Raw genomic sequence first — 26,422 nt, 5'->3', positions numbered from 1 at the left:
GCCGCACATCCACTAGGCGACGGTGGCACGATAGTACGATTACAACATTGTAATCGTACCCAGCGGGAGCGCGCATCACTGGTAATTTCCGACATTAAAGTGCACGATTTGTGCACAATTAATGAGCGATTGCACAATTATGATGTAGTAATCGTGCAATCGCTCATTAATATCAGGTAGTGGATGAGCGGCTTTAGTCTGGAGCATTTATTGGCTCAGAAGAGTCCATCCCTCTGCTCTATTGAAAGCAGAATGGGTGTTTTGGGTGGGAGCTGGTGCATCCAGGTGGGGGGTACTTTTCTACAATGCATGTGCATAGCTCCGTTCATTTCTGCAGCGTCAGCAGAATGGTAAGTCTATGGATGCAGAGTGAGCAGTGTGGGCCCCCCTTCACTCAGTGCCCAGTGTGCAACACACATACACATATTTATATACACAGTATATATATTAACCCCTGGGTTGGGTATGGGATGCCGGTGCTCAGGATCCTGGCAGTTAGAATCCGGTCGGTAAGTATCCTAACCCTAACTGCAACCTAACCCTCCCCCCTAGTGCCTAAACCTAACCCTCCCACCCTAGTGCCTAAACCTAAACCCTCCCCCCTAGTGCCTAAACCTAACCCTCCCCTAACCCCACTACATACCATCGGGATGCCGGCACCGGGATTCTGACTGGTGTTGGGATTTTGGCATAGCATTCTGAGTGCCGGTATCCTGACAGCCGGGATTTCAACTATATCCCCAACCCCTGGTTCAGCCACTATCAATCATTAGTCATCAGACACTAACTGAGGTGCCACCGCCATTAGCACCTGGAACCTGGGTAGTGTAACTGCTGCAGCACCTCTTTGTTGTTCACTCAGGCTGGAGCCCCCTGACCACTTCCTTATGGATCAGGACTGCTGGGTAGCAGGCAAAGTACTAGCTCAGGATGTTTGGGGTAGATGAGCATGTTACCTCTTATGTAAAGGTCACATGAACATAGCAGGGATAAGTATTTTACAGGAACAGAGCAGGATCTCTTTAGGAGTAGTGAAGTTTATTTGCTCAGATATAGTTCTTAAAAGATAGTTCCAACTTGAAGGCGGTAATGCAGCTCATGGTTTCATGCCTAGACAGCAGCAGCCATGAGGAGTGTCTTTGGTGATGGTGCTCTGCAGCTATAGGGATGAGGAACCCTACAACACCACTGTATTTGTTCTAGGAACTGGCTCTAACACCACTGGATTGGTCACAATGCCCACTGGACCACAAGGGTAAAGGGTTTACTTTTATTTTTAACCTTTTTCTTTTTTTCTATTAACAGGTGAAATACATTTAATATATTAATAAATCAGGTGCACTGCACCGATACAAATAGAAATGAGACATATACATGTGGGGTGAGGGGAAAAGCCATGCCAGCCTAGGCTATATAGGTTTATTGCACCTACTCATTATCCTATAATAGATATGTGAGTGACTCTTGATGGTAAAAAGCCATTCAGTGCTCAGGCAGCTTGTCACTAGGACGACCCATAGCTAAATGGGGTCTGGTAAAGGAGGTTAACAATGTAAATAAAAAAGGAAATGACTATATTGGGTTGAAGCTCATTATGGCATCTAGTTACTTAACATGGCAGAATAAGCAAAACTGTGGCAGGGCAGCTGTTGTAAAACTACAAGTCCCAGCATGCAGCAGTGCTAACCACATATTGGGGCATAGAGTACCACAACAAATAATAAAGCTGAAGATTACCCATCTATATTTTAATATTTTAAAGAGAACTAAGCAATTAAGAGTTTAGGGCAGAATTTCCCAAACTCTACTATTACAGTCCAGGTTTTAAGGACATCCATGTTTCAGCACAGATGACTAATTAGTACATCAGTGAATTTGATTTAACCATCTGAACTCAAGCAATGATCTCCTTAAAACCTGGACTGCAATGGCAGAGTTTGGGAAACTCTGGTTTAGGGAATAATCAGTTTAAATTCAAAAGTATTAGAAACTATTTTTTTTACATACAAAAGAACAACACAATGAGCACATCTAAAAGAATGAAGTTAAAGAAATATGATTTCTATAGAAGATTTTAATTTTATCTGGAGAAAATGTACATAATGTTCTAAAAATAAATATTAAAAAATAGTGGATAGTTGCATAAGAAAAATAGAAACTTACTTAGGTAACTTATTCTCTATTATTAATGTACTTTGAGAACCATCTCCTGTGTGTATTATAGAAGTAGTTCCTAAAATGCATGAACATAATTTATAGTGTGCAGAGCACATACCGTCCTAATCTGGGAGGTTACTTGGTCTTCAGCTACTGAAAAACATGCCCCAATGATTCTCTAATAAGTGTAAGTATTGCAATAGTGTCTGGTTGCGTTTCTATTGGCCTGTGCCATTTTTACAAAGGTGCTTTCCAAAATACATGCACCAAAAATAAAATATAAATAAATCTATGATTCTTTTACTTAGATAAGCTAGCATACCGCTCACTAGACGTCATTTGTGTACACAAGTCTAAACTTGTCCCAGACCCATATACTGAGGTGTCCTGTAATGGTACAGATGCAGTAACATCAAAGATATTCCATGTCATTAAGTGTTCCTAAAATGAGCTATTGCGTAATGAATCCCTGGTCCTTATTATTCCTTTGGAGTTAGGAAATACATCACTGCCCCCCCCCCCCTCTACATAAAACCATCATCTCTGTAAATTCCCAGTCTTCTTCCGGTCACGCAGCCACCAGGCCCTCGCTGACTGGCATATTGATGTGCGCAGTGAGCAGGGGTGTGCTCTTTCCCTCCCTCAGGACAAAAACCTGGGAAGAGAAAGAAATGAGTCTATTTATATGGCTAATTCAGTACATAAATAACAAGGCCTAACTCATAAAACACTGTTACAACTCAAAAGGGAACCTTGGTAACTTCCTACCATAAATAAGTTATCCCACTGTATTATGGCAAATACAAAAATTTATATTAAACGGACTTCCCCCTTCCCCAATGTAGCTCATCATTGGGGCTTATCCTTGGGGCTCTCACCCTTCTCTGATAGAATCTGGTGGACAGCTTTGTAGGAGGAGCGGGACTGACGGAAGAGTGAAAACATCCACAAGATTTAGGGGGAAATATAATAGCCTGCGAGATGCAATTTCGGCGAGTCTTTGCTTTTATTTTTTAAAGCGGCAATATTTTAAAAGGGAAAACATAAAGGCAGACACATCGGAATCTCGCTGATTCCTGCATCACATTTCCCCCTCAGTCTGGTAAGACAGAAGGTGCGGAGTGAATGCGGCACCTGATTAGAGTGTTCTTTTCAGGTGCATCCAATTAGATTGCCTAAAGATCAGTTTTTTCAAAGCGGACTATTCTTGTTGGCTTTGAGTGCTGGATTTTAAGAGACAATAATATTAATAAACACTAAATCAGGCTTGTTTGCGTGTATTACTGTTGCACTTTTAAATCCAGCCCTCAAAGCCACCGAGAATATGCGACTTTGAAAAAACGACCTTTATACATATACTCCATAATCCTGTACCGAGAGTCATGAATTGGTGGAGTGCTGGGCACAGTGACCACTCCCTAGCCAAGTTCAACATGGTGGCCCTAGAAGGAGGTGGTATCACTGCTTAAAAAGAGGGTTGTATCAAAGTGCAAAAGACATTTCACATCAATACCGGTCTTCAAAACAAAAATGGGATAAAGTCACGGTCTAATTCTCTGTAACCTGAAAAAAAGAGGATTTGGTTTAAAAGATCTACAGTAAAAAGATAGACGATGTCTAGATAGACCCCAAAAGGTAGACACTCAATAGGTAGACAGGGACAAAAGGTTGACAGGGTCATAAGGTCAACACTAATCTTCACCCTACTCCTTCCCTTGGTGCCTAACCCTCATCCTCCCTCCTGGTGCCTAACCCTAACCGTCTCCCCTAGTACCTAACCCTAAACCTCCGTTAAGTGCCTAACTGTCCCTCCTAGTGCCTAACCTTAACCGTCCCCCCTAGTGCCTAACCCTAAACCTCCGGTAAGTACCTAACCCTAGCTTTCCCTCCTAGTGCCTAACCCTAACCGTCCCTCCTAGAACCTAACCCTAACTGTCCCTCCTAGGGGATCGGTATGAATGACCGCCGGACCTATGTCCAGTGGTTCAAATCCCGACCCCAGAAGGCCCCCACCAGTGAATATTGGAAGTACAGTAAGTGTACCTAACCCTCTCCTCCCAACCCTCCCTTAGGGGTGCCTAACCCTACCCTCCTAGTGCACCTAACCCCCCCCATAAGTGCCTAAACCTAAGCCCCCTGTCCCCGCAGCCTAAACCTAACTCTCCCGGGTGGGTGCCTAACCCTAACCCCCCATACCCCTAGCCTAACCCTCCCGGGGGGAAGGGGGGTGCCTAACCTTAAGTCCCCCCTGGAAGCCCCTAACCTAACACTCCTCCCTGCGGCTGTCCGCGCCCACCTTACCTTCGTTCGGTATGCCGGGCGTCGGCCTCCCGGCACACGGATAATGATAGGCGTCAGGATTTCGATGCCTATCATTAGTCCACTTTCGGCAATAACAGTCGGGAAGCCGGCACTCGGCATTTCGACCGTCGGCTTCCAGACATCCCGCTCCTAGAGCCTAACCCTAACTGTTCCTCCTAGAGTCTAACCCTCAAACAGAAAAAAAAAAAGGTGTTAATTTTTTGTCGACCATTTCAATGTCGACATTTTGACCCTGTCAACCTTTTATAGCTGTCTATCTTCATCAATGTGAACATTTTGTGTCTGTCCTCTCTACCTATTGACTGTCTACCATTTGGTGTCTATCTAGACATTGTCAACTTTTTTTTATTGACTGGAACTCAAAAAAGGAAGACAGCAGAATTACAATCTGTCCATGTCACAGAAAGAGAAACTCACAGCTTTCACCTACTGCAGAGGTTCTCAACGCTAGTTCTCAGGCACCACCAACAGGCCATGTTTTGTGGATTTCTTTAATCACACACAGGTGAGTTAATCTATTTTGCTGGGTCAGTAATTATCCCACCTACTTCCACAGACAGCAATCTTCATAATCTAACCTGTGGTGGGAATTTGAGGACTGGAGCTGAGAACCACTGACCTACTGCAACAGGTATGCTTTGGTTAAATACTGGTACTCTCTGCGAGGGTACATCATGGTTTCAGCATTGAATTAAACACCGGAGATGGAAAGAAAATACTCTGCGAGTAGTTTACGCTCTAGTAGCCAGTGCACTAATAGTCATCCTCGTAGCACCATGCTAAATTACGCTCATACACACACAGATTTGTACAGCTGGATACAAACCAAATAGACTCCAAGGGCCAAATGTAATAGGGTGAGAGTTTAGAAAATGTGAGAGTTTAGCAGTAAACTCTCACATTGGTTGAGTTTTATCTTCAAAATGGGAAAACATCTGAATGAGATTTTAAATCGTGAGTGTTTTTTAAATCTAAAAAAACATGCAAGTTCGCTCTGTTACTTTGTTTTTGGACTCTATTACATTAGCAAAGTTTAAAAAGTGTCAGAAACTCTCACTTTTCTAAACTCTCACCCTATTACATTTGGCCGCAAGTCTTTGTATGTGAGGAGCCATAATGACCAGCAATACCAATCAATATGTGCTAGGGATGAACCAGATATGGACCAAGACTGGCGGACTGCTAAACAATAATGCAGTTTCGGGCCAGATTAAGTTTTGTCGGAGCCCCAGGCCATGTAGTTTATTGGGGGTACCTAACAGTTGTTTGCCCAATCTGCACATGTCCCAAACCAGCCTGCAGATACGCAGGTTGGGTAACGCTGTATGGATTGCCTGCAGTTAATATAGTATGGGCATGCCGACTCTAGAGTGGAGGGAAATCGCGCTTACATGCGTGGAAAATAGTTACCAATATCTACTAATAGGAGCATCATGGTAAAACTAGGAGTACAGGGCAACAAAGCATACTGTCATCACTTATCATACTGAGGGAAGTTAGTGCTGGGTCCTAAAGAGTCTGCGTATTTGTAAAGGTCTTATGTACAAGTGAAACGTGAATATTACTTTGTTAGCAAAGGTTTGGAACCTTTCCTACTGCTGTGTATCTTACAGAATTATTGGTGGCTATTTGTGTTACTAATTATCTTTGTAGTGATCTTCACAGAGAATTACCTTAATAATATCTGAGATTCCTTTGTCAGAACAGCACTCTACAAATGTCTCTATTGAGTAGTTTAATCCAGGTACAAGTAATGGAACCTGAGAAATAAGATTATGGGGAGAATTAATAAGAGAACATGAAAGGATACATAGATGAAACCACTCAATATGTAGAAAACAAGGCTAGCAATCCTAATGTATTAGTCGTAACCAAGCACTAGATTTAATAAGTGACGGCTTTTGCAAGCCGACGATTCTCAATGGTTATGACCCCAAAATTTTATCAATATTAAGAAATGCAAAACACATTTGGTTTTACATTTATTAATACCATTTTCGAGGTCAAAACCACTAAGAAGCGACTGCTTATAAAAGTAGCAACTTAATAAATCTAACTCTAAGGTTTATATAATGACTGGTTACACCAAACCTGCTTCACAACTTTTTATCCACTTGGTTTACTCGCTTACAATGAATCACATGTGCAGTTTAGGAGTAGGACAATGAAAATGACTAAATATCTTACCTATGTCATATGTCAATATGTCATTGAATTGACAGGTTAGTTATAAACAACTAACTGTCATATGACACAACTGTGATGTAGAATAATGACCAGGAGCGCAGAGAATGGAAGAGAAGGGCGAGAACTAATTACCCAGGTCCATCTGGCAGCTCTGCCAGCCTTGGAAGATAAATGTCCCCTCCTCTGTGTGCACCACCGCGCATAGAAATTTAGTCAAAGTCTTAGCGAGCAGGTGTGACCACACCTCATTGTTTAGCCCCTCTTTGCACCCAGGCCCACAGTATTTCTCGGTGGCCCTGGTAAAGACATTATACTAGAGCAAGTCAACCAAGCAATAGTTTTTGCAGCTTTGGTGGTCATGCAGCAAAACTCAGCTAAATGTTGTATATAAAGGTTAACAAATCTCTACATAAACACTGAAATTTCGATTTGTAGCTTCTATTCATAAAACATAACTATGCACGTGCTTCATCTATAACACAGTTACAATCTGTGAGCTCAGACTGCCATATGAATACACTGATGTCAGTCACACTTAAGAGGTGCTTCGTGATTGACCTTAAAAAAGGCTGGCTTGAGATGGTAAAGCCGTTCATCATACAGGAAACTAATCAGAAGCTGCATTGACGGTCGGTTTATGGATGTGTTCTGTAAAGTCAGAGTTAGTTTGAAGCGGGGACCAATACCCTGCACCTGGGGAGAAGAAATTGTTATTCAATATTTTCTGCATGGTATGAACTGGAACACAGTTTAAGGAGTGAGAAACAAAGTAAGAAAATATATTCAAACAAAATGTAGTAAGTACAGAGGCAGAACAAGCTTACTACGCGGTAAGTACGGTTTCCAGTTTTCACTGTTATCGGTTTGAGATTTAATTGTTTATTATAATTAGTTTTTTTGTATTTTTGGATTAATGTATAAATAAATATACCATAATATATCGGAAAACTCCATATAATTTGGTGTTTTATCTTTTGTATATGCTAAACAGGGGAGAGGAGGTCAGGGAACAGAGGGCCTGATTCAGAGCCGGACGCTCTGACCAGAGCGCTCGCTCTGAATCAAGGCCCTCCTACCTAAACTTGGAGCGGCCTCTTGGACGCTCGCATAGCTGTGGGTTACCACCCACAGCTTATGCGAGCGTCCATGATGATGGTCGCGATGGTCAAGACCATCGGGCTTGCGACGAGACCCTGCGGTAGGGTCTCGGTGACCGCAAGCCCTGGAGTGATTTTGGCCTCCGTCTGGCAGCCACGCACCCGGCACGCCCACCAAAGGGGGCGTGCTGTGAATCAACATCGACAGCACGCCCCCTTTGGTGCGAGACCTGGAGCGACGGCTTCCCCGTCGCTCCCCGGGTCTCGCGCATGCGCACGACAGAGCTCCCTCCGTCGTGCGCATGCGCACTAGGGCACCATCGACCCGTTTGCGAGCGGGTCTGAATCAGGCCCAGAATCCCAGGGCAGAGGAATGGGTGCTAGGGAACAGTAATCCCCGCTGCAGGGGAAAGAGTACCAGGGAACAGTATCCCAGGGCAGAGGACAGTGTGCCAGGGACCAGTATTCCAGGGCAGGGGACAGAGTGCCAGGGACCAGTATCCCAGGGCAGGGGACAGAGTGCCAGGGACCAGTATCCTAGAGCAGGGGACAGAGTGCCAGGGACCAGTATCCTAGAGCAGGGGACAGTGTGCCAGGGAGCAGTATCCAAGGGCAGGGGACAGAATACCAGGGAACAGTATCCCAGGGCAGGGGACAGAGTACCAGGGAACAGTATCCCAGGGCAGGGGAAAGAGTACCAGGGAACAGTATCCCAGGGCAGGGGAAAGAGTACCAGGGAACAGTGGCCCTGCTTTAGAGCCGGACGCTCTGACAGAGCGCTCGCTCTGAATCAGGGCCGGGGTTTTTTTTTTTTTTTTTGAGAATGGCCTGTTTTTGAGTTGCCACCACAGCTAATGCGAGCGGCCAGGATGATGGTCGCGATGGTCAAGACTATCGCGACCATCGGGCTTCCGACGAGACCCTTGTGGTAGGGTCTCGTGGCCGCAAGCCCCAGAGAGCTTTCGGCTCAAACAGAGCCGAAAGCTCTCCCACTGACATCACTTGTGATGTCAGTGGGGCCACCTCCAAACAGTAGGCGTTCTCATGGGAACGCCTCCGTCTGGGCAGCCACCCCCCCGGCCCGCCCACCAAAGGGGGCGTGCTGTCACTCAACATCGACAGCACACCCCCTTTGGTGTGAGACCCGGAGCGACGGATTGCCCGTTGCTATCCGTGTCTAGCGCATGCGCACGACGGAGCCGGCTCCGTCGTGCGCATGCGCTCGGCCACCATCGACCCGGTTGCGAGCGCTCAGTGCTTGCGACCGGGTCTGAATCAGGCCCAGTATCCCAGGGCAGGGGACAGAGTGCCAATCTGTATAAAGGGGGATTTCCAAACTCGATCCCAGCACTTTAATAAAGTTTCAATCCCCTTACCATCGCACACTTACTTTATCTTAGTTATAGTAGCAGTACATCCACTTAGTGTTTCATCAGGGCTAATCGCAGTATCATGTAAAACAAGAGATATGGTAAGAACTTACCTTTGTTATCTCTGTTTCTACGAAGTCCATAGGGTCCACAGGGTTGACCTTGGGGTATAGGTTGGGAACCAAATCCGGGCACCACGCAGTTAAAGCTTTTAGCTCCCAGGATGCACTGGGTCCACTCTTCCTATAACCCCACCCCCAAGCCAGAGGCACCTCAGTTTGTAAGTAGCCAAAGGCCGGAGGAGGAGAGAAAAAGAGAGAGAAAACTGGAACACTCAATAACCATACTCACCGAAATGGGAGACGGAAAACCGGTGACCAGCCACACAGCCCATATGAAGCCAGGTGCGTCAGGGCGGGCGCCCTGTGGACCCTATGGACTTCGTAGAAACAGAGATAACAAAGGTAAGTTCTTACCATATCTCTTGTTTTCTACTTCAGGGTCCATAGGGGGTCCACAGGGTTGACCTTGGGGATGTCCCAAAGCAGTTCAACCAAGGGTGGGGACGCTCCTGTGCTGAGAGGAGAATCCGTCGCCAAATAGGAAGCATCCTGAGAGGCAAAGGAAACCAATGCCTAGAACCTTAAAAAGGTGTGGACAGAAGACCACGTGGCCACCTAGTAAGGCAAAACAGCCGAGGCGCCACAGCGAGCCGCACACGAGGGTCACAAGGCCCGAGAAAAAACAAGCATCAACAACAGGAAGGCCTACCCATGGGTAGGCCCCTGAGGAAGACCTACGAGGCCATCCAAGCCAACATTTGGTTATAGGCCGGCCATCCTTTCCTGTGAAAACCAGAAATCTCAGACCACCAATAAGGAGTCCGATTTCCGTAAGGAACCTGAACGGATCACATAAATCCAAAGAGGCCAGACCACAGTCAATGAGGCCACACCAGCTGAGAGGACTGGGGACAGAATGGCCGTACCATAAGTTCCAGAATAATATGGAACCTGAAAACCACTAAGAAGAAACACAGGGCGAGAGCAACTCCCACCCTGACATGATGCCCTCCAGAAGAGGGAGCCACATGAGAACGCTCCCAATTCAGACACTCTCCTGGTTGATATAAACACCCTGAGAGAAAGAGAGAGCCTAAGCAATAGACCATGTAATGGCTATCACAACCAGCGGTTCCATTGACTGTCCCCGGAGCTAACGAAGAACCATTACTTACTCCCAAGGAGTCCCTAGGGAGGACAAATGGAGGCATAATCAAGAAAACACTCCAAAGGATGAACTGGATACCAGAGTGAAGCAATTCCATATCTTAACCATACTGACAGTGTAGAGATCCGCACTGTCAGGAAGACCAGGCCAAGTGTAAAACCCAAGCCAGCCGGAAGGAATGCCAGAATATCTGGAAATCCTGGACACCGGAGGATTGTATCGACAGGTACAATACCATAAGATTTATGGCTGCCACAGTTTGTGGTAGGTCCCAGCAAAAGCTGATCCATGTGCTCTAATCATTCCAACGATGACAAAGCCAGGGAAGCCGTAAGACCACTGTAAGGACACAGTCAAAGACAAACGACCCAGGTCCAAGGCAAAACCAAGGACCCTGAGACAACAGGTCCGGGCAGTGAAGCATCAGGGATGGAGTATCGATGTAGAGACTCCGAAGATCCAAGTACCCCTGACATCTGGGGCAATCAGGAGCCACCAGCAGGAAAGCATCTCCGTCTCGATTGAAAACACTTCCAAAGACCTCGAGGAAGAAGGGAGACCGGAGAACACAGGTACACAAAGTGGAAGGACCACTTCACCGACAAAGAGTCGCTGAAGTTTGCTTCAGAATCCCCAGAGCTGAACTGTAACACCATAGTGTGATAAAGTCAGAAGGCCATGAGGGTCACCTCAGGGGGGCCCCCCCTGCTCACCAGGAGATGAAACCTCTCTTGGGGAAGAGACTAGTCCCCGGGATGCACGTCGTGACGGCTGAGGACTCCCGCTTCCCAATGGAGAGCTCCTGAAATGAACGCTGCCGAGATGGTCGGGAGGAGACCCTGGGACTATGTCCGAATATGTGACATACCTGTCATTGCCACCCAACGAACAGTGTTGCTAAAAAGGAAGCCACTGTCCTGACCCTGTCGGACTGAACCTTTTCAGGTTCACCGGGAAACAAGAGTTATGCCAGAGTAAGTTAATTGACAGGGTGGAATCGACAGACGTCCAACTGCACTGAAAAGGATTCGATCCAGACACTGTCCCTAGCAAAGAAAACCCTGGACGAGATGGCCATAGCCACCCGGACAGGGACCGACTTGCCTCCGGAGAGAGCATCATCGTTTGAACAGTTATCCGACAGAAAAAACTCATTCCATCTGGAGATGAGCCAATTATGGAAAGGCCTGGAATGGAACTGAGCCCATTCCACCATGCATCCCAGAGTGTAAAGACATCTGTCGACTGCGCAGACAACCATGTACTCCTAATGGAAGAGAGGAGATTCCGTCTTACGCCAGAAGAATTCTCAGATTCTGAGAATCCAGCAGGGATCCTAGATGAAGAATACCCAGAGAGGGATGCAGGGAGGACTTTTTCCCCGTTGATTAAACGTCTGCACCCTGAAGAAGCCACAGTCATCCTGATCTGGCCGTAAAGTACCCCGGTGATCCCGCTAAGAGCAGGAGGCCGTCCAGGTACAGGAGCATTGGGATATACTGAACAGAAGAACTGTCAGAAAATCCAAAACGCTGGTAAACCCCTGTGGGGCTGAGGACAGTCCCAACAGGCAGAGCCCGAAAAATTGTAAGTGTTGCTGTGATACAGCAAACCTCAGCCCATGCTGAGGAAAGGTCTCTGTAAGTACCCGTAGGCACGCGTCCTGTATATCCAGTGATACCCTAAAGTCCCCAGGTTCCAAACATCGTATGATGGAGCATAGGGATTTCCTCCTGAGCCCAGGTAGCTTTAGGAACTGGTTCAGGGAATTGAGACAGAGAATAGGCCAAAGAGGACCATTCAGCCACCGCACCAGAAAGAAAACAGAACAACCAGTCCCTCACTGAGATAGTGGGGATGGCCTAATTAGCTCCGCTTACCGCAACAACTGCATAGCTTTCTGGATCTGTAAGGCCCTTGTAAAGAGGGCGTACCCTCCTACCCACGTAGCCGCGGCAACTTGACACTAATACCGGGCGAACTGAGAAAATCGGTATCTCCCAGTTGTAGGCCTGTCCCGTCAGACTGAAGAGATATCCGTAGGTTCAGAAGCAGGATCGGCTGGCAGTCCAGGCCTGCTCGGTACTGGATATGTCGGCCCTTGTAGATGCCGACAGTCTACGAAGAAACAGACCTTTAGGCTGACCCAGAGGACAAAAAAGACTTAACAGACTTAGTCTGAGGCCTTGTAGTGGGCATAGCTGAAAGCGGTAAACTTGTCGTTAGTAATACTGCCAATGTTACTACAATCTTGTCAAGGTCAGGACCAAACAATATCAACCCTAAAGATGGTATCTGCACCTCTGCATTCCCAGAGCGCAGCCATAGGGTATTACGGAGGATACAGTCGCAGCCGGAACTCTGAAAGTTAGGAGACTGGTATCCAATATAGGCATTTCCACCTATGACAACAGCATATATTACGTGAGCGACCAAATACATTTGAACCCCCGACGTGTTGGAGGGGAAAAAACGTTACAAATGCATCAACCCAATATGCAATAGTATTAACCAACCATGCTATAGCCATGGTAGGATGGGTAACAACTCCTGAAAGCAAGTATACTGATTTCAGGCAGAGTTACCACCTACGGATCCGAAGAATCCGACCACGCAGGAATGGGAGGCGTAGTAACGTCTGTAATCAGACGAGTAACACGCCCATCCCCCCCAGGAGGGGCTCGTGATGACCCTCAGGGAATTTGGGACAGGAGACCAAACACTGTTGTAACACCTCCTATCTGGCAACAGCCAGAGTCCCGCTATGCGATCCACCCGCTAGTCAGCAACAGGTAACCCGAAGGCACGCAATACTGAGGGTGTATGATACAGGTGCAGGTCAACATTCACTCTAACCAGAATGGACCTGCTACCAGCCCTAAAGCAGGGATAATAATACCTGAAATAGGCTTCCCCCCGTGTAAGAGGGAAAGAGCCCCGAACAGTACCCAGTTCACGGGAGAGCCAACTGGGAAGTAACCACAGGGCGTCAACCACGCCAATTAGCGTTTCGTAGAAAATGACATCCACCCAGGGTGGCTGTTGTGGTAATCCCTGCAAGGGGAATGACAGACTATTGTGGCACCAGGGGGAATTCATATACTGCGAAAAACCCCTGCAGGGAGCGGTAGTCTGTGTCACAGGGGAAGAGTGCAAGAAGCTGCGAGATACCCTGAGATGAAAAGGGCAGTATGGTGAAGTAACCCCAAGTGAGGTACAACAATGGGGCCCGCCCGGCGATCCGCAATTGAGAGGATCCCGAGAAAACAAACCGCCCAAGGGGGTCGTGAAAGAGGCCGGCACCAGATGACGCCACATACAGAACCCTTTATGAGTCAAATCCTCCGCACTAACACCTGCAGCACATGACTTGCAGGATAGTAAAAATGGGTGCAGTATAACGCTCTATCTCCTGGTCAGACATATCTGACCAATCTTGGCGGAAATATTAAGCAGCACTATACTGGTCCTGACTGATGCCAAAAATTAGCTGCAGGGACCCATTTTCAGCGTATGCAACACACAGTTCCATCTAAAATATGGCAACGTGCAGCACGCAACAGTATGTGACAAACCACACAAATATTAACAAGTATATAAATGTGAGGTCTCAGAACCACCCTAAGTACAGCTGTATTAGGGCAGATAAAGAAAAGGGATAGATATACACTGACAGGTGAGAGAATAAAGTACAGTCAGCACTAGCATAAGTCACATACAATGCAGATATATACATATATACATAAACATGTCATATAATATACTGCACTATTACACTGCATTCAACTGCCCAGATTCAGTGTCTGGGAAGGCTACAGCGCTGTGTACACTGACCTGATGGTGAGGTACGCAGGGGGACTGGACTCACTGCCATCTCCAGAGATTTCTGCTGCACCACAGAGATAAAATGGCCGCTGGAGACCTCAGAAGCAGCGTGGCCCGCGGAGGAAGCAGCTCAGCGACGCCAGACTATGGATACTGAAAGGCGCGCTGAGCTGAGGGGAGGAGCCGCTGTAACAGGGAAGGCTGCCTCCCCTGGCCGGCTATTAACCCCCGGGACGCCGGCTCCCTGCACCGATCGTTAAGTCCCTGGTGGTCTAGTGGACACACGGGGTATGGGGGGCCCGCCGCCACTGCCGGCGCCTCCGGTCTGTCCCCTGAGACCGGAGGCACAGGACTGCATTTGAAATGCGCGGATCACCGCAAGCGGTGATCCGCGACCTTACCTGCTCCCCGTGGATCCGGCAGCAGTCCTGGGCGCCCGCAGAGTCCGGCTAGTACAGACTCTGGGGTCCCGCTGAGATCCCCAGATCTGTACTGGCGTCTCAGCGCCAGCGGGGTGACGGAGCGGCAGCTTAGACGTCCTATGGACAGTCCGACGCTGCCGCTCTGAAGAGTCCAAAGTCCATGAAAAAACTTTGTCCCTAAAAAAATAAAATAAGCTTAGGGGCTGCTAATCAGCTCCCCCTGCGCTAACGGTGACCCGACTCCGGCCGGGCACCAACTTAAACTGAGGTGCCTCTGGCTTGGGGGTGGGGTTATAGGGAGAGTGGACCCAGTGCATCCTGGGAGCTAAAAGCTTTAACTGCGTGGTGCCCGGATTTGGTTCCCAACCTATACCCCAAGGTCAACCCTGTGGACCCCCTATGGACCCTGAAGTAGAAAGTATGTTTGGGGAAGACGTTGGGAAAATCTTAGGTAAACAGAAAGCAGTATATACTCACAGCAGCACTCAGAGTGAGTGGTTCCTGCATGGTTGATGACACTGGAGTGAGGCTTGCATCTAGGGCTTTGACGTACGCTCGAGCAGCACTAAGACGGAGGCGATACAGATCCATTTGAAATACACGGTGCATGGCTGGTGGGAAATAGACATAGCCCTGTAACACAGCCATAGCTGGCCATTTTCCTTCCTGTGACACTCTGTGGAGTAATACAATCCTATCTTCCTTCTGTCATAACTGATGACCTTTCTATGATGTGATCTAGGCATCTGAAGTGATTTCTGTATTTCCATCCAAGTATCATACTTACACATTTTGCTTATCCTGCTGCTTGGACCTTGTAGCTTCCCCAGGACGGCTGCTTCACCAGGTGTGGATAGGATGAATGATATGGAGCGGCTGATGACTGTTTTTTTTCGTCTTACTGATTGTTACCACTATAACTCTACTGCACATGTTGTACTTCCTCACTGTATCTATGGTATTCTGTCTCACTTTCACTGCATTATGTGTGGTTATCCTCAAATATCAAGCGCCTTGAGTTCTACTGTAGAAAAATGCTATACAAATAAAATTATTATTCTTACTAAATCTCAAGGTCTTTGTCACTCATTTGATGTATAATCATACTAGAGCTCTCATCGGTCTGTAATATATGGGAAGCACCTTACCCACTGCGTTCTCTCTCTCCCGAAGGGTCTGATCTACATAGAGTTTGGTTTTCTTGGGGACATTGAGTTTAATGCTTTGTCCAGTAGGAGGACCAGGGGCTGTGTCCTTATCTTCAAAATGAGCCGTTCTTTTTAAGATCTTAATAATAAGACCCCCTCCTGAGGGAAATATATAAATGATCATTGGACAAAGCAAGGAAGAGAGGATAAAGGGTAATGCACCTTCAGGAATGTACCTTTGGTAGTCATGATCAGGGTGTCATCCTCTCTTCCGTATCTTCCAAAGCAAAGACTTGTGACTATGTCCTGAAGGAAAAAAGAGACATTTGACTTATGCTGGGTACTCACTGACAGATATATTGGACGATCAATTGATCGGCCAATATATCGGCTGCCCCTCGGGCAGTGTGTACCCGCGATATGTCGGTGAACGTTGTCATTGGACTCAGATGTCTGCAGATATATCTGTCCATCGGCAGGTGTGTACGAGCGGTCTGCAGACAGCCTATACACACGCAGCGGGGAGGGGGGTGGGAGGGCCCCCTGGCCGCAGGTATCCGCAGCCAGACACAAATGATGGCCGTTCAGTGTGTATGAACGACCATCATTTGCAGATATATCTGTATAGTGTGTACCCACCTTTACACTGATGGTACATGGGGCAATAGGAAAAGCAGTACGATCAAAAGCAAATATGTGAAAATTTACCACAAAACTGCATATAAGGAAATAGAAACACACTACAAGTAATTTACATTAAGAGCAAAAAGTGCAGAACCGTAGTGTGCATGTCCACCCACCTAGCACATGTCAAAGTGGTCCTTGGTTCTGTTCCCTGGATCTGTGCCTACTCTGGAAAGGAAGTATGGTGTAAAAATCCCTAAACCATTCCTCCCATTATATCTCTAACCTCATCTATGTACACATTACCTTCCATCCTCTCTGCTGCTCCTCCTCCTCCTCCTCAGACTGCCTCCACCCTGGTCACCTCCCCTCACACTCACCTCCAAGACTTTGCTGGAGATGCCCCCTTCCTTTGGAATTGAAACCTTTGCCTAGCCAGGCTCTCTACCAATCTCCCAAGCTTTATAAGTACCCTTGAAATACACCTTTTTATTAAACAAACTTGACCGCCCTCCGTACTCAACACTCTTCTAGCCGTCCACCACGTATCCTTCCCAGTTCCTCCTCCAGCTCTTCACCCCTTCCCCATCGTAAGTAAGTTCTCATAGGCAGGGCCCTCCCCACATTTATTCTTCTCTAGCACAATCCATAGTACCAGTGCTCCACTCCTGTGTCTTCTTCTCCCCTTCAGCAACTCACACGGTTTGGTCTTTCATGCTTCAGCAAATTGCCCATCCCATGCCTATGTTATTTATCCTATCTAGTCTGTGGTATTATAGGTGTATTTGGTCCTCATGCTAAGCACTTATTAGATGTTGTGTTTATATGCTCTGACATTCTGTTATTGTGACATGATTGTTTACCCGGTATGGTGCTATGGACACTTTATTAGTAACCTTTATTTATAATGTGCCACAAAGTTAATAAATCTACAACGCTGCCATTTTGGCCCACAAATAGGAGTCATGTGACAGCACCACAAATAGGAGTCATGTGACACCACAAAATAGGAGTCATGTGACACCACAAAATAGCTTTTCTGCTGCGGTTTTCTAACTATCCGGATTTGTACAGGGATTTTGCGGTTTACTGTCTGTCATTTAATTCCTCCTGTAGTTGGAAATAAAGCTCTAACAAAACATGCTTGTGTTTCCATCTCTGCATACGTAAGGTGTGCCAGGAATGTGCTATACAAGGAAAGTAAGAGGCCATGTACAGAGCAAACACAAAAAGATAAATAATAATAAATAGATCAATAATAAAATGAAGCAATGGTGAGTAGAAATGAAACTAAATGCAATATATATACAAACTCACTGGGGTAGATATGACACTCAGCAGGTTCTTGTCTCTGTACAGGTGGACTTCCAGATTCTTTAGTCCCACCAGCACAGCTTGGATACTGCGTGACTTCTGCTCCAACAAAGACATGGTCATGATGGACGCTGGCAGAGTAAGTGTCCAAAGCCGCTTCCCCTGTCACACGGATAATGTACACATGTATTTGCATTTCTAATACACTAGAAGACCTTTGATTTCACAACATGCTTAAAACAAAAGAAAGATGATATACAAGTGACAATAAGTAACAGTGTTTGAGGGGCACTTACCTTTTGCGAATACCCATGAAGGGTCTCTTGGGAGGTTCCAATCATGATGTTTTTCTGGACGCGGACCAATCCCACCACCTGTGCACTCAGCTCAATGCAGTACTTAGGCCGCTTGGAGTCTCTAAAGAGATGGAATCTATTTTACAGGGAGCCTCAGATTGAAATATACTAGTCTTGTATACTCACTTTAGTGATAAGGCAACATGATTTGCTTTGTATTATCTGAGGGGTGTCATATCTATTTGTGTTCTACCTGTACTGACTCTTACCCAAACCACAGTAGTGATGCATGAGGCACGAGAAAAGGAATATATTTACAGTATAAAGAGAGAACCCACAAAGCCTTATATAAACATGGATACATGCATACAAATGAATAGGCTAATATACCTGCGCAGAATGTACACATTGCCATTACGGCAAGCAACAGTAATACGGTATTCAATGTCATACTGCCCGGTCACATCTAGGATAGTCGGCACACTGGGAAGACTGACCTGTTAAAAGGATCATCTGTTAGACACATCTGCAAAACCATCTACACTCTTATCAGAGCATCTGCTCCCAGCACTTAGAAAAAACATATGTACAGGTCCTAGCAATGACATTACCCAAGGAGAGCTCTCTGCAAAAATGAAAATCATTGGCAAGTGCATAATCCCAAAAGGTTAGAAAATGATGCTCACACGGGTCAGAATAGTAAATGCTTCTGGATCCAGTATAAATATTTCCCCACTTTCTGTGCCTATCACAAGGCAGCACACAGCGTCCTCATCTGCCATGTTCTTCTTCAGAGTTCCCATGCATGTAATCACAGTCTAAAATATATATATATATCTCAAACGAAGGTTTACATACATAAATGAAAAGTGATCTAGGTACAGCAAATGTGAACAACAAACTGCTCAGCCTCTGCTCCCAGCCCGAAGTGTGAAATAATTCGGGGGCTAATCTGAGTTGGGAGCAAAGCACGAACAAAACAAAGCAGTAACTTTGCACCTGGACAAATCATACTGCAATGTAAGGGATATAAATACGTTTTTATTTTATTAATGCAAGTTAAATACTGGCTGCTTTTGCTTGTAGCCCGCAAAACATACTTGCCTACTCTATCAGATCGTCCGGGAGGCTCCTGAACATTGGGTGGCACTCCCGACCTCCAGGAAGAGTGGGCAAGTCTTCCAGAGCTGCCTGCCCACTTCCTGAGTGAGATGGGCTTCACAGGCGGCTGATGACATGTAGAAATGTAGAAATGCATCATCGTGGCTCCAAACCCATTCCCAACCCCCACGCTTCCCAATGCCAATAATCACAGCATTGTATAGTGGGGGCAGGACAACGATGTAGCGATCAAGTCGTCACGCCCCTTTCATCGCCTAAAGTTCAGCAAGTATGTCACAAATGCTGGACAACTTTATTTTTACATTGTAAATTAGATTTAAATTTGCGCCTCCCAACATATTTAAAATCTGCCCCACCTGCAGTGCAACATGGTTTTACCAAGGTGCAAAGTTACTTGCTTTTTGCTTTTGCTTTGTTCCCAACTCAGAATCAGCTCCCTAGTATATAAAACACACATACAGTGCATCCGGAAAGTGCGGCACTTTTTCCACATTTTCTTATGTTACAGCCTTATTCCAAAATGGAATAAATTCATTTTCGTCCTCAAAATTCTACTCGCAATACCCCATAATGACAACGTGTAAAAAGTTTTTTTTGAGACTTTTGCAAATTAATAACAAAAACTAAGAAATCACATGTACATAAGTATTCACGGCCTTTGCTATGAAGCTCAAAATTGAGCTCAGGTGCATCCTGTTTCCACTGATGATCCTTGACATGTTCCTACAGCTTAATTGGAGTCCACCTGTGGTAAATTCAGTTGATTGGACATGATTTTGAAAGGCATACACCTGTCTATATAAGGTCCTACACTTGACAGTGCATGTCAGAGCACAAACCATGCATGAAGTCCAAGGAATTGTCTGTAGACCTCTGAGACAGGATTGTCTCAAGGCACAAACCTGGGGAAGGGTACAGAAAAATATCTGCTGCTTTGAAGGTCCCAATGAGCACAGTGGCCTCCCATCATCCGTAAATGGAAGAATTTCGGAACCACCAGGACTCTTTCTAGAGTTGGCCGGACGTCTAAACTGACCGATCGGAGGAGAAGGGCCTTAGTCAGGGAGGTAACCAAGAACCCGATGGTCATTCTGTCAGAGCTAAAGCATTCCTCTGTGGAGAGAGGAGAACCTTCCAGAAGGACAACCATCTCTGCAGCAATCCACCAATCAGGCCTGTATGGTAGAGTGGCCAGACGGAAGCCACTTTTTAGTAAAAAGCACATAGCAGCCCGCCTGGAGTTGGCCAAAATGCACCTGACAAAATTCTCTAGTCTGATGAGACAAAGATTGAACTCTTTCGCATGAATTCCAGGCGTTATGTTTGGAGGAAACTAGACACGCTCATCACCAGGCCAATACATCCCCACAGTGAAGCATGGTGATGGCAGCATCATGTTGTGGGGATGTTTTTCAGCGGCAGGAACTGGGAGACTAGTCAGGATAGAGGGAAAGATGAATGCAGCAATGTTCAGAGACATCCTAGATGAAAACCTGCTCTTGACCTCAGACTGGGGCGATGGTTCATCTTTCAGCAGGACAACGACCCTAAGCACACAGCCAAGATATCAAAGGAGTGGCTTCAGGACAACTTTGTGAATGTCCTTGAGTGGCCCAGCCAGAGCCCAGACTTGAATCTGATTGAATATCTCTGGAGAGATCTGAAAATGCCTGTGCACCGACGCTTCCCATCCGAACTGATGGAAATAGAGAGGTGCTGCAAAGAGGAATGGGCGAAACTGCCCAAAGAAAGGTGTGCCAAGCTTGTGGCATCATATTCAAAAAGACTTGAGGCTGTAATTGCTGCCAAAGGTGAAAAACAAAGTATTGAACAAAGGTTGTGAATACTTATGTACATGTGATTTCTTAGTTGTTTTTTTAATTAAATTTGCAAAAATCTCTAAAAAACTTTTACACGTTGTCATTATGGGGTATTGTGTGTAGAATTTTGAGGAGAAAAATGAATTTATTCCATTTTGGAATAAGGCTGTGACATAACAAAATGTGGAAAAAGTGACGCGCTGTGAATACTTTCCGGATGCACTGTACGTTTATACAAACACACATTTCCCCAAGATAGGATAGACTTGTGAGCACCTTTCTCATTGTATTTTATGGTCTATTGGAAATATTAATATATATGTGTGTTTCAGGATTTCCCCATTGCAACACACTAGAATGTAACCATTTGCACCCACACATCAATAATCTTGTACTTACCTGTCGTTTCAAAGGCAACAGTTTATATGTGTTCACAAAGGCCTCAGTTTCCCGTAGGTCAAGCATCAGGAACCTGTGACAGAGCGTGTGACAGGTGTTAATCACTGCTGGCTACTGTGAGCAGGTTGTGAGTAACTGACTTATAAATTGCAGAACATATTGCATGGAAGGTCATTGCTAAGCTCTATGATGTTCCAGAATGTATACGTACCAAAGTGACCTCACTGAGAGGGGAACCTCTGCTTTATCCCTGTATAAAGGAGCACAATATAATTTATTATCCTGATAATACGTGCTCTAGAGATATAGATTATAGATATTTAAATGGGCCAACTAAAAATTTCAACTAATAAAGCAATTAACTATCTTCAGCTTCCAAACTATTTTGTTTATTAAAGTCTGAAATAGCTCACTCTAAAATAAATTGCAAATATTGTTTACATCCAGAAATGTAATTCCCTGCTACAAAGCCGCCCGTCATACACAAGCACTGTGAACGTAGAGACCGCAGAGGATTTATAGATTTTGAATTTGTATAAACCATACTTGATACTAATTATACTGGTTATATGACCTGAAAAAGGTCTAAAACTATATTAATGAGACTGCAAAATTAAAATAGTATATTATGGACCATTAGTTTTATTTTTCATAAGAATAGCTACTTCATTCCAGCAGTTACACAAACCCTGTCCTACCTGATTCCCTCCAACATCTCTTTTAATGTTGCTGGGTCTATTTTGTCCTGTGACAGAAGAAACAAAGGAATCAGCTACATTTAATATATCATTGGCTGCACTGAAAGTGGCTTACTCACAAAAAGCTTATATAACATTCCCACAAAAGCCAGTCCAGTATGTGTGGCACACACAGCCTTCCAGTTAGGTGATCAAGACCATGGGCAAATGATATCAGAAAATACTGCACATTGTTTTCATTGGAATGGCTGCTTATGTTATAAGTACATTGTCACAGTCCAGACAACAGCACAAAAGACGTCATACACTATGCACAATAAGAGAGCCGTGGACTGATGTGTGTCACAGATCCATGTGAGAGGACTGTAAATAGTATACGACTATACAGTAGGGAGAGTAGGGACTCTGGAATCACTTGGCCACGATAAACAATTACTTGTGGCCTTCCCAACATTTTATGGCCATGAAAATTTGAAACAGCATTAGTACGGTCTGTAAGCGAAACCAATCCTAAGATAACAGGATAAATAGAGATCACTAGTAAACCAAGACACAGAATCAAAGGGGAGAGGTTACAAGAGACACAATGAGGAGCAGGACATATAAGGCTGGTGTTACAAATGCATTTTTAAACCACTGTTTTTTTAGGTCAATAAATAGCAAACGATATATGAGCTGTTAATTGGTGTCACTAATGAATAAGGGATCTGCAGTAGAAGTCTCCATCCAGGATTCTGTATACTGGCAGATAACCAAAGCTGCTGAAAATGAGATCTATTGAAATGAATGTAAATAAAACAAATAATTCCCATTTCCCTGTTTTCTTTGTTACTCTTCTAACTCCATTGTCTCTCACCTCTTTAGCCTGATCCCACACTTCCTTCTCCAGGGGGTTGATTTCCAGTGCTGGCAAAGTGAATTTGAAGTATGGTCTCAAATTCTTGTATACATATATGAATGGCCCAGATGCTACAGCCACAGCCGGTGTGCGCGGCTCATTCTGATCCATCAGGAAGGCTGCAATACCCGTTGGCATATCAAGCAAGGCGTTTTCAGACATCAAACTTGTGCCCTTATAAACTTTCAGCTTCATGTTATATGGCCCAGTGCCCATATCACCAGCCACCATCTATTATGAAAAACCAAGATATTTATCTGCATAGGACATATGTAATACATGTCAGCTGGCCCAACAATGAAGTATGTTCCCTTCTGGATATCTTACCTTAAAATCCCCATCTCCATTTAAATCAGCAAGAGCTTTGAGGATGGAAAAGAGCAGATTAAATGTGAGTATATGTAATAAAAGAACTTAGAGTGTATATTAGGGCTCTTCACATTGTTTTGTTATAGAATACATGTAAAAACTGTAATCTCAAGTAAATGCCTACTTGGAATGCACATAACTGAATTAAATTCACAAGGTTTTGCTTTTCTAAATAACAAGAGATATGGTAAGAACTTAGCTTTGTTATCTCTGTTTCTACGAAGTCCATAGGGTCCACAGGGTTGACCTTGGGGGTATAGCTGGATCTGGATCCATGGGCACCACGCAGTTAAAGCTTTAGCTGCTCCCAGGATGCACTTGGGTCCGTCCTCCTCTATACCCCGCCCCCGGCCACAGTATGGTTTCTTGTGTGTTCCAGTCTTCCTTCTCTCTGTTTAGTCTCCTCCTCCGGCCTTGGCTGCTTACCAACTAAGCAGTTGGTAAGCAGCCAAGGCCGGAGGAGGAGACTAAACAGAGAGAAGGAAGACTGGAACACACAAGAAACCATACTCACAGAAATGGGAGACGGAAAACCGGTGACCAGCCACACAGCCCATTTGAAGCCAGGTGCGTCAGGGCGGGCGCCCTGTGGACCCTATGGACTTCGTAGAAACAGAGATAACAAAGGTAAGTTCTTACCATATCTCTTGTTTTCTACTTCAGGGTCCATAGGGGGTCCACAGGGTTGACCTTGGGGATGTCCCAAAGCAGTACAACTAAGGGCGGGGATGCTCCTGTGCTGAAAGGAGTACCCGGCGCCCAAAGGATGCATCCTGAGAGGCAAAGGTGTCAAACGCATAGAACCTCAAAAACGTTTGAATTGAAGACCAAGTGGCCGCCTTACACAGCTGAACAGCAGAAGCGCCACGTCTAGCAGCCCAAGAGGGACCCACAGAACGAGTGGAATGAGCCTTAACAGAGGCTGGCACAGGTAAGCCCTCCTGTGCATAAGCCTCACAAATAACGGAACGAAGCCAACGGGCTAACGTTTGTTTGTTGGCAGGCCAACCCCTCTTGTGAAAACCAAAGAGGATAAACAAGGAATCAGACTTCCTAACCGAAGCCGTCCGGTCTACATAAATTCTAAGCGCCCGGACCACATCTAAGGAAGTCTCACCAGCTGAAAGATCAGGGGACTGAAAAGCTGGCACAACAAGTTCCTGATTAATATGGAACTTCGAGACCACTTTGGGCAAAAACTCAGGACGAGTGCGGAGCACCGCTCTGTCCTGGTGAAAAATCAGGAAAGGAGGGCGACAGGAAAGCGCCCCCAATTCAGACACCCTCCTGGCCGAAGCAATTGCCAGGAGAAAAACCGTCTTAAATGTCAGCCACTTGAGCTCCACCGCCTCAAGAGGCTCAAACGGAGGACCCTGCAGGATCCGTAGCACCACCGCCAAGTCCCAAGGAGCCACAGGAGGCACAAAGGGAGGCTGGATCCTGAGAACACCTTGGAAAAAGGTGTGAACGTCTGGTAGTATTGCAATCCGCCGTTGAAACCACACGGACAAGGCGGACACATGAACCTTCAGAGATGCAAGGCGTAAGCCGAGATCCAATCCTGACTGAAGAAATTCCAAGATCCTAGAAACTCGGAACACCTGAGGATCATAATGTCTGGACTCACACCACTGAAAGTAAGTGTGCCACACTCTGTGATAAATCCGTGCTGAAGCAGGCTTGCGTGCCCTGAGCCTGGTACCAATAACCCCGAGAAGCCCCGAGACCTCAAGACGGCTGTCTCAAGAGCCACGCCGTCAAAGACAGCCGACCCAGATCCGGGTAAAGGCAGGGCCCCTGAGACAACAGGTCCCGACGCTGAGGAAGAAGGTACGGAGCGTCGATGGAGAGGCTCCTGAGATCGGAGTACCAAGGACGTCTGGGCCACGCCGGAGCTACCAGCACGAGCATGCCGCCGTCCTGCTTGAATTTCCGCAGAACCCGAGGAAGCAGGGATATCGGAGGAAACAGATACGCCAGGTGAAACGTCCATTTCACCGACAGCGCGTCCACCAGACTTGCACCTGCGTCTCTTGTCCTTGACCCGTAAACGGGCAACTTGTGATTGTGACGGGAGGCCATCAAGTCCAGCTCCGGCAGTCCCCACCTGTCCACGAGTAGCTGAAACACCTCTGGGTGAAGCGACCATTCCCCGGGATGCACGTCGTGACGGCTGAGGAAGTCCGCCTCCCAATTGAGGACTCCGGGGATGAAGACCGCCGAGATCGCTGGAATGTGACCCTCCGCCCAAGTCAGGATACGAGACACCTCCGACATCGCTGCCTGACTGCGAGTTCCGCCTTGGTGATTGATATACGCCACAGTGGTGGCGTTGTCGGACTGCACCTGTACCGCCCTTCCGTGAAGAGCGGGGCCGGACGACTGCAGGGCCCTGTATACTGCCCGCAGTTCCAGGATGTTGATGGGGAGAAGTGCTTCTTCCGCTGACCAATGACCCTGAAGCGACAAAGAGCCGGTCACTGCCCCCCAACCCCGGAGACTGGCATCCGTCGTGAGCAGGACCCAGTCCGGGATCCAAAATGGGCGCCCCTCGACCAGATGAGCTGTCTGAAGCCACCAAGCCAAAGATAGCCGAACGTCCGGAGACAACACCAGCACCTGAGAGCGGATCCGGTGAGGTAACCCGTTCCATTCTGATAGAATCAGCCCCTGCAGGGGCCGGGAATGGAACTGGGCAAATTCCACCATGTCGAATGTCGACACCATGGACCCCAGAACTCTCATAGCCGAATGGACCGACAGGCGGCAACGGCTCAGGCAACTGCGTATCCGCAGCTGTAGGGAGGCGACCTTCTCCGGAGTCAGGAAGATCCTTTGCTGACGCGAATCCAGCAGGGCTCCCAAATGAACCATCCGCTGTGATGGAATCAGGGAGGACTTTTTCCAATTTATCAACCACCCGTGTGCTTGCAGGCAAGCGATCATCAGGTGGAGATGTTGAAGCAGTACCTCCGGGGAGCTCGCCAGCAACAGGAGGTCGTCCAGGTACGGCAGCAGCCGTACATTCTGGTTCCGAAGATGTGCGGCCATGACCGCCATAATCTTCGTGAACACCCTCGGTGCCGTGGAGAGACCAAAGGGTAGCGCTCGGAACTGATAGTGG

The 26,422-nt window shown here is 46.5% G+C and overlaps 1 protein-coding gene across 4 annotated transcripts in view; it reads right to left on the bottom strand.

The window, feature by feature from the left end:
- Positions 1 to 2,040: 2,040 nt before the first annotated feature.
- The window catches only part of BBS1 (Bardet-Biedl syndrome 1), a 37,662-nt gene continuing 13,280 nt past the window's right edge, over positions 2,041 to 26,422 (bottom strand). For 2 of the 4 annotated variants that reach the window (XM_088468336.1, XM_088468339.1), the window contains exons 3-17: positions 23,257 to 23,291; positions 22,888 to 23,160; positions 22,032 to 22,078; positions 21,545 to 21,583; positions 21,334 to 21,406; positions 18,679 to 18,810; positions 18,383 to 18,489; positions 17,993 to 18,113; positions 17,700 to 17,858; positions 15,995 to 16,064; positions 15,759 to 15,917; positions 15,088 to 15,221; positions 7,225 to 7,359; positions 6,153 to 6,239; positions 2,042 to 2,812 (exon numbers count right to left, since the gene is read on the bottom strand). In XM_088468336.1, coding sequence (XP_088324462.1) covers positions 2,726 to 2,812; positions 6,153 to 6,239; positions 7,225 to 7,359; positions 15,088 to 15,221; positions 15,759 to 15,917; positions 15,995 to 16,064; positions 17,700 to 17,858; positions 17,993 to 18,113; positions 18,383 to 18,489; positions 18,679 to 18,810; positions 21,334 to 21,406; positions 21,545 to 21,583; positions 22,032 to 22,078; positions 22,888 to 23,160; positions 23,257 to 23,291 — 1,658 coding nt within the window. In that variant the 3' untranslated portion in view covers positions 2,042 to 2,725. Of the gene's footprint in view, positions 2,813 to 6,152; positions 6,240 to 7,224; positions 7,360 to 15,087; positions 15,222 to 15,758; positions 15,918 to 15,994; positions 16,065 to 17,699; positions 17,859 to 17,992; positions 18,114 to 18,382; positions 18,490 to 18,678; positions 18,811 to 21,333; positions 21,407 to 21,544; positions 21,584 to 22,031; positions 22,079 to 22,887; positions 23,161 to 23,256; positions 23,292 to 26,422 lie in introns of all 4 variants that reach the window. The other 2 variants (XM_088468337.1, XM_088468340.1) reach the window with 2 other exon arrangements.

Source organism: Taudactylus pleione, unplaced genomic scaffold (assembly GCF_031769625.1).
Source record: "Taudactylus pleione unplaced genomic scaffold, aTauple2 ptg000085l, whole genome shotgun sequence".
NCBI classification, from domain to species: domain Eukaryota; kingdom Metazoa; phylum Chordata; class Amphibia; order Anura; family Myobatrachidae; genus Taudactylus; species Taudactylus pleione.
Note: the sequence above shows the minus strand (reverse complement) of the source record. Positions and strands in the feature narration are given on the sequence as shown.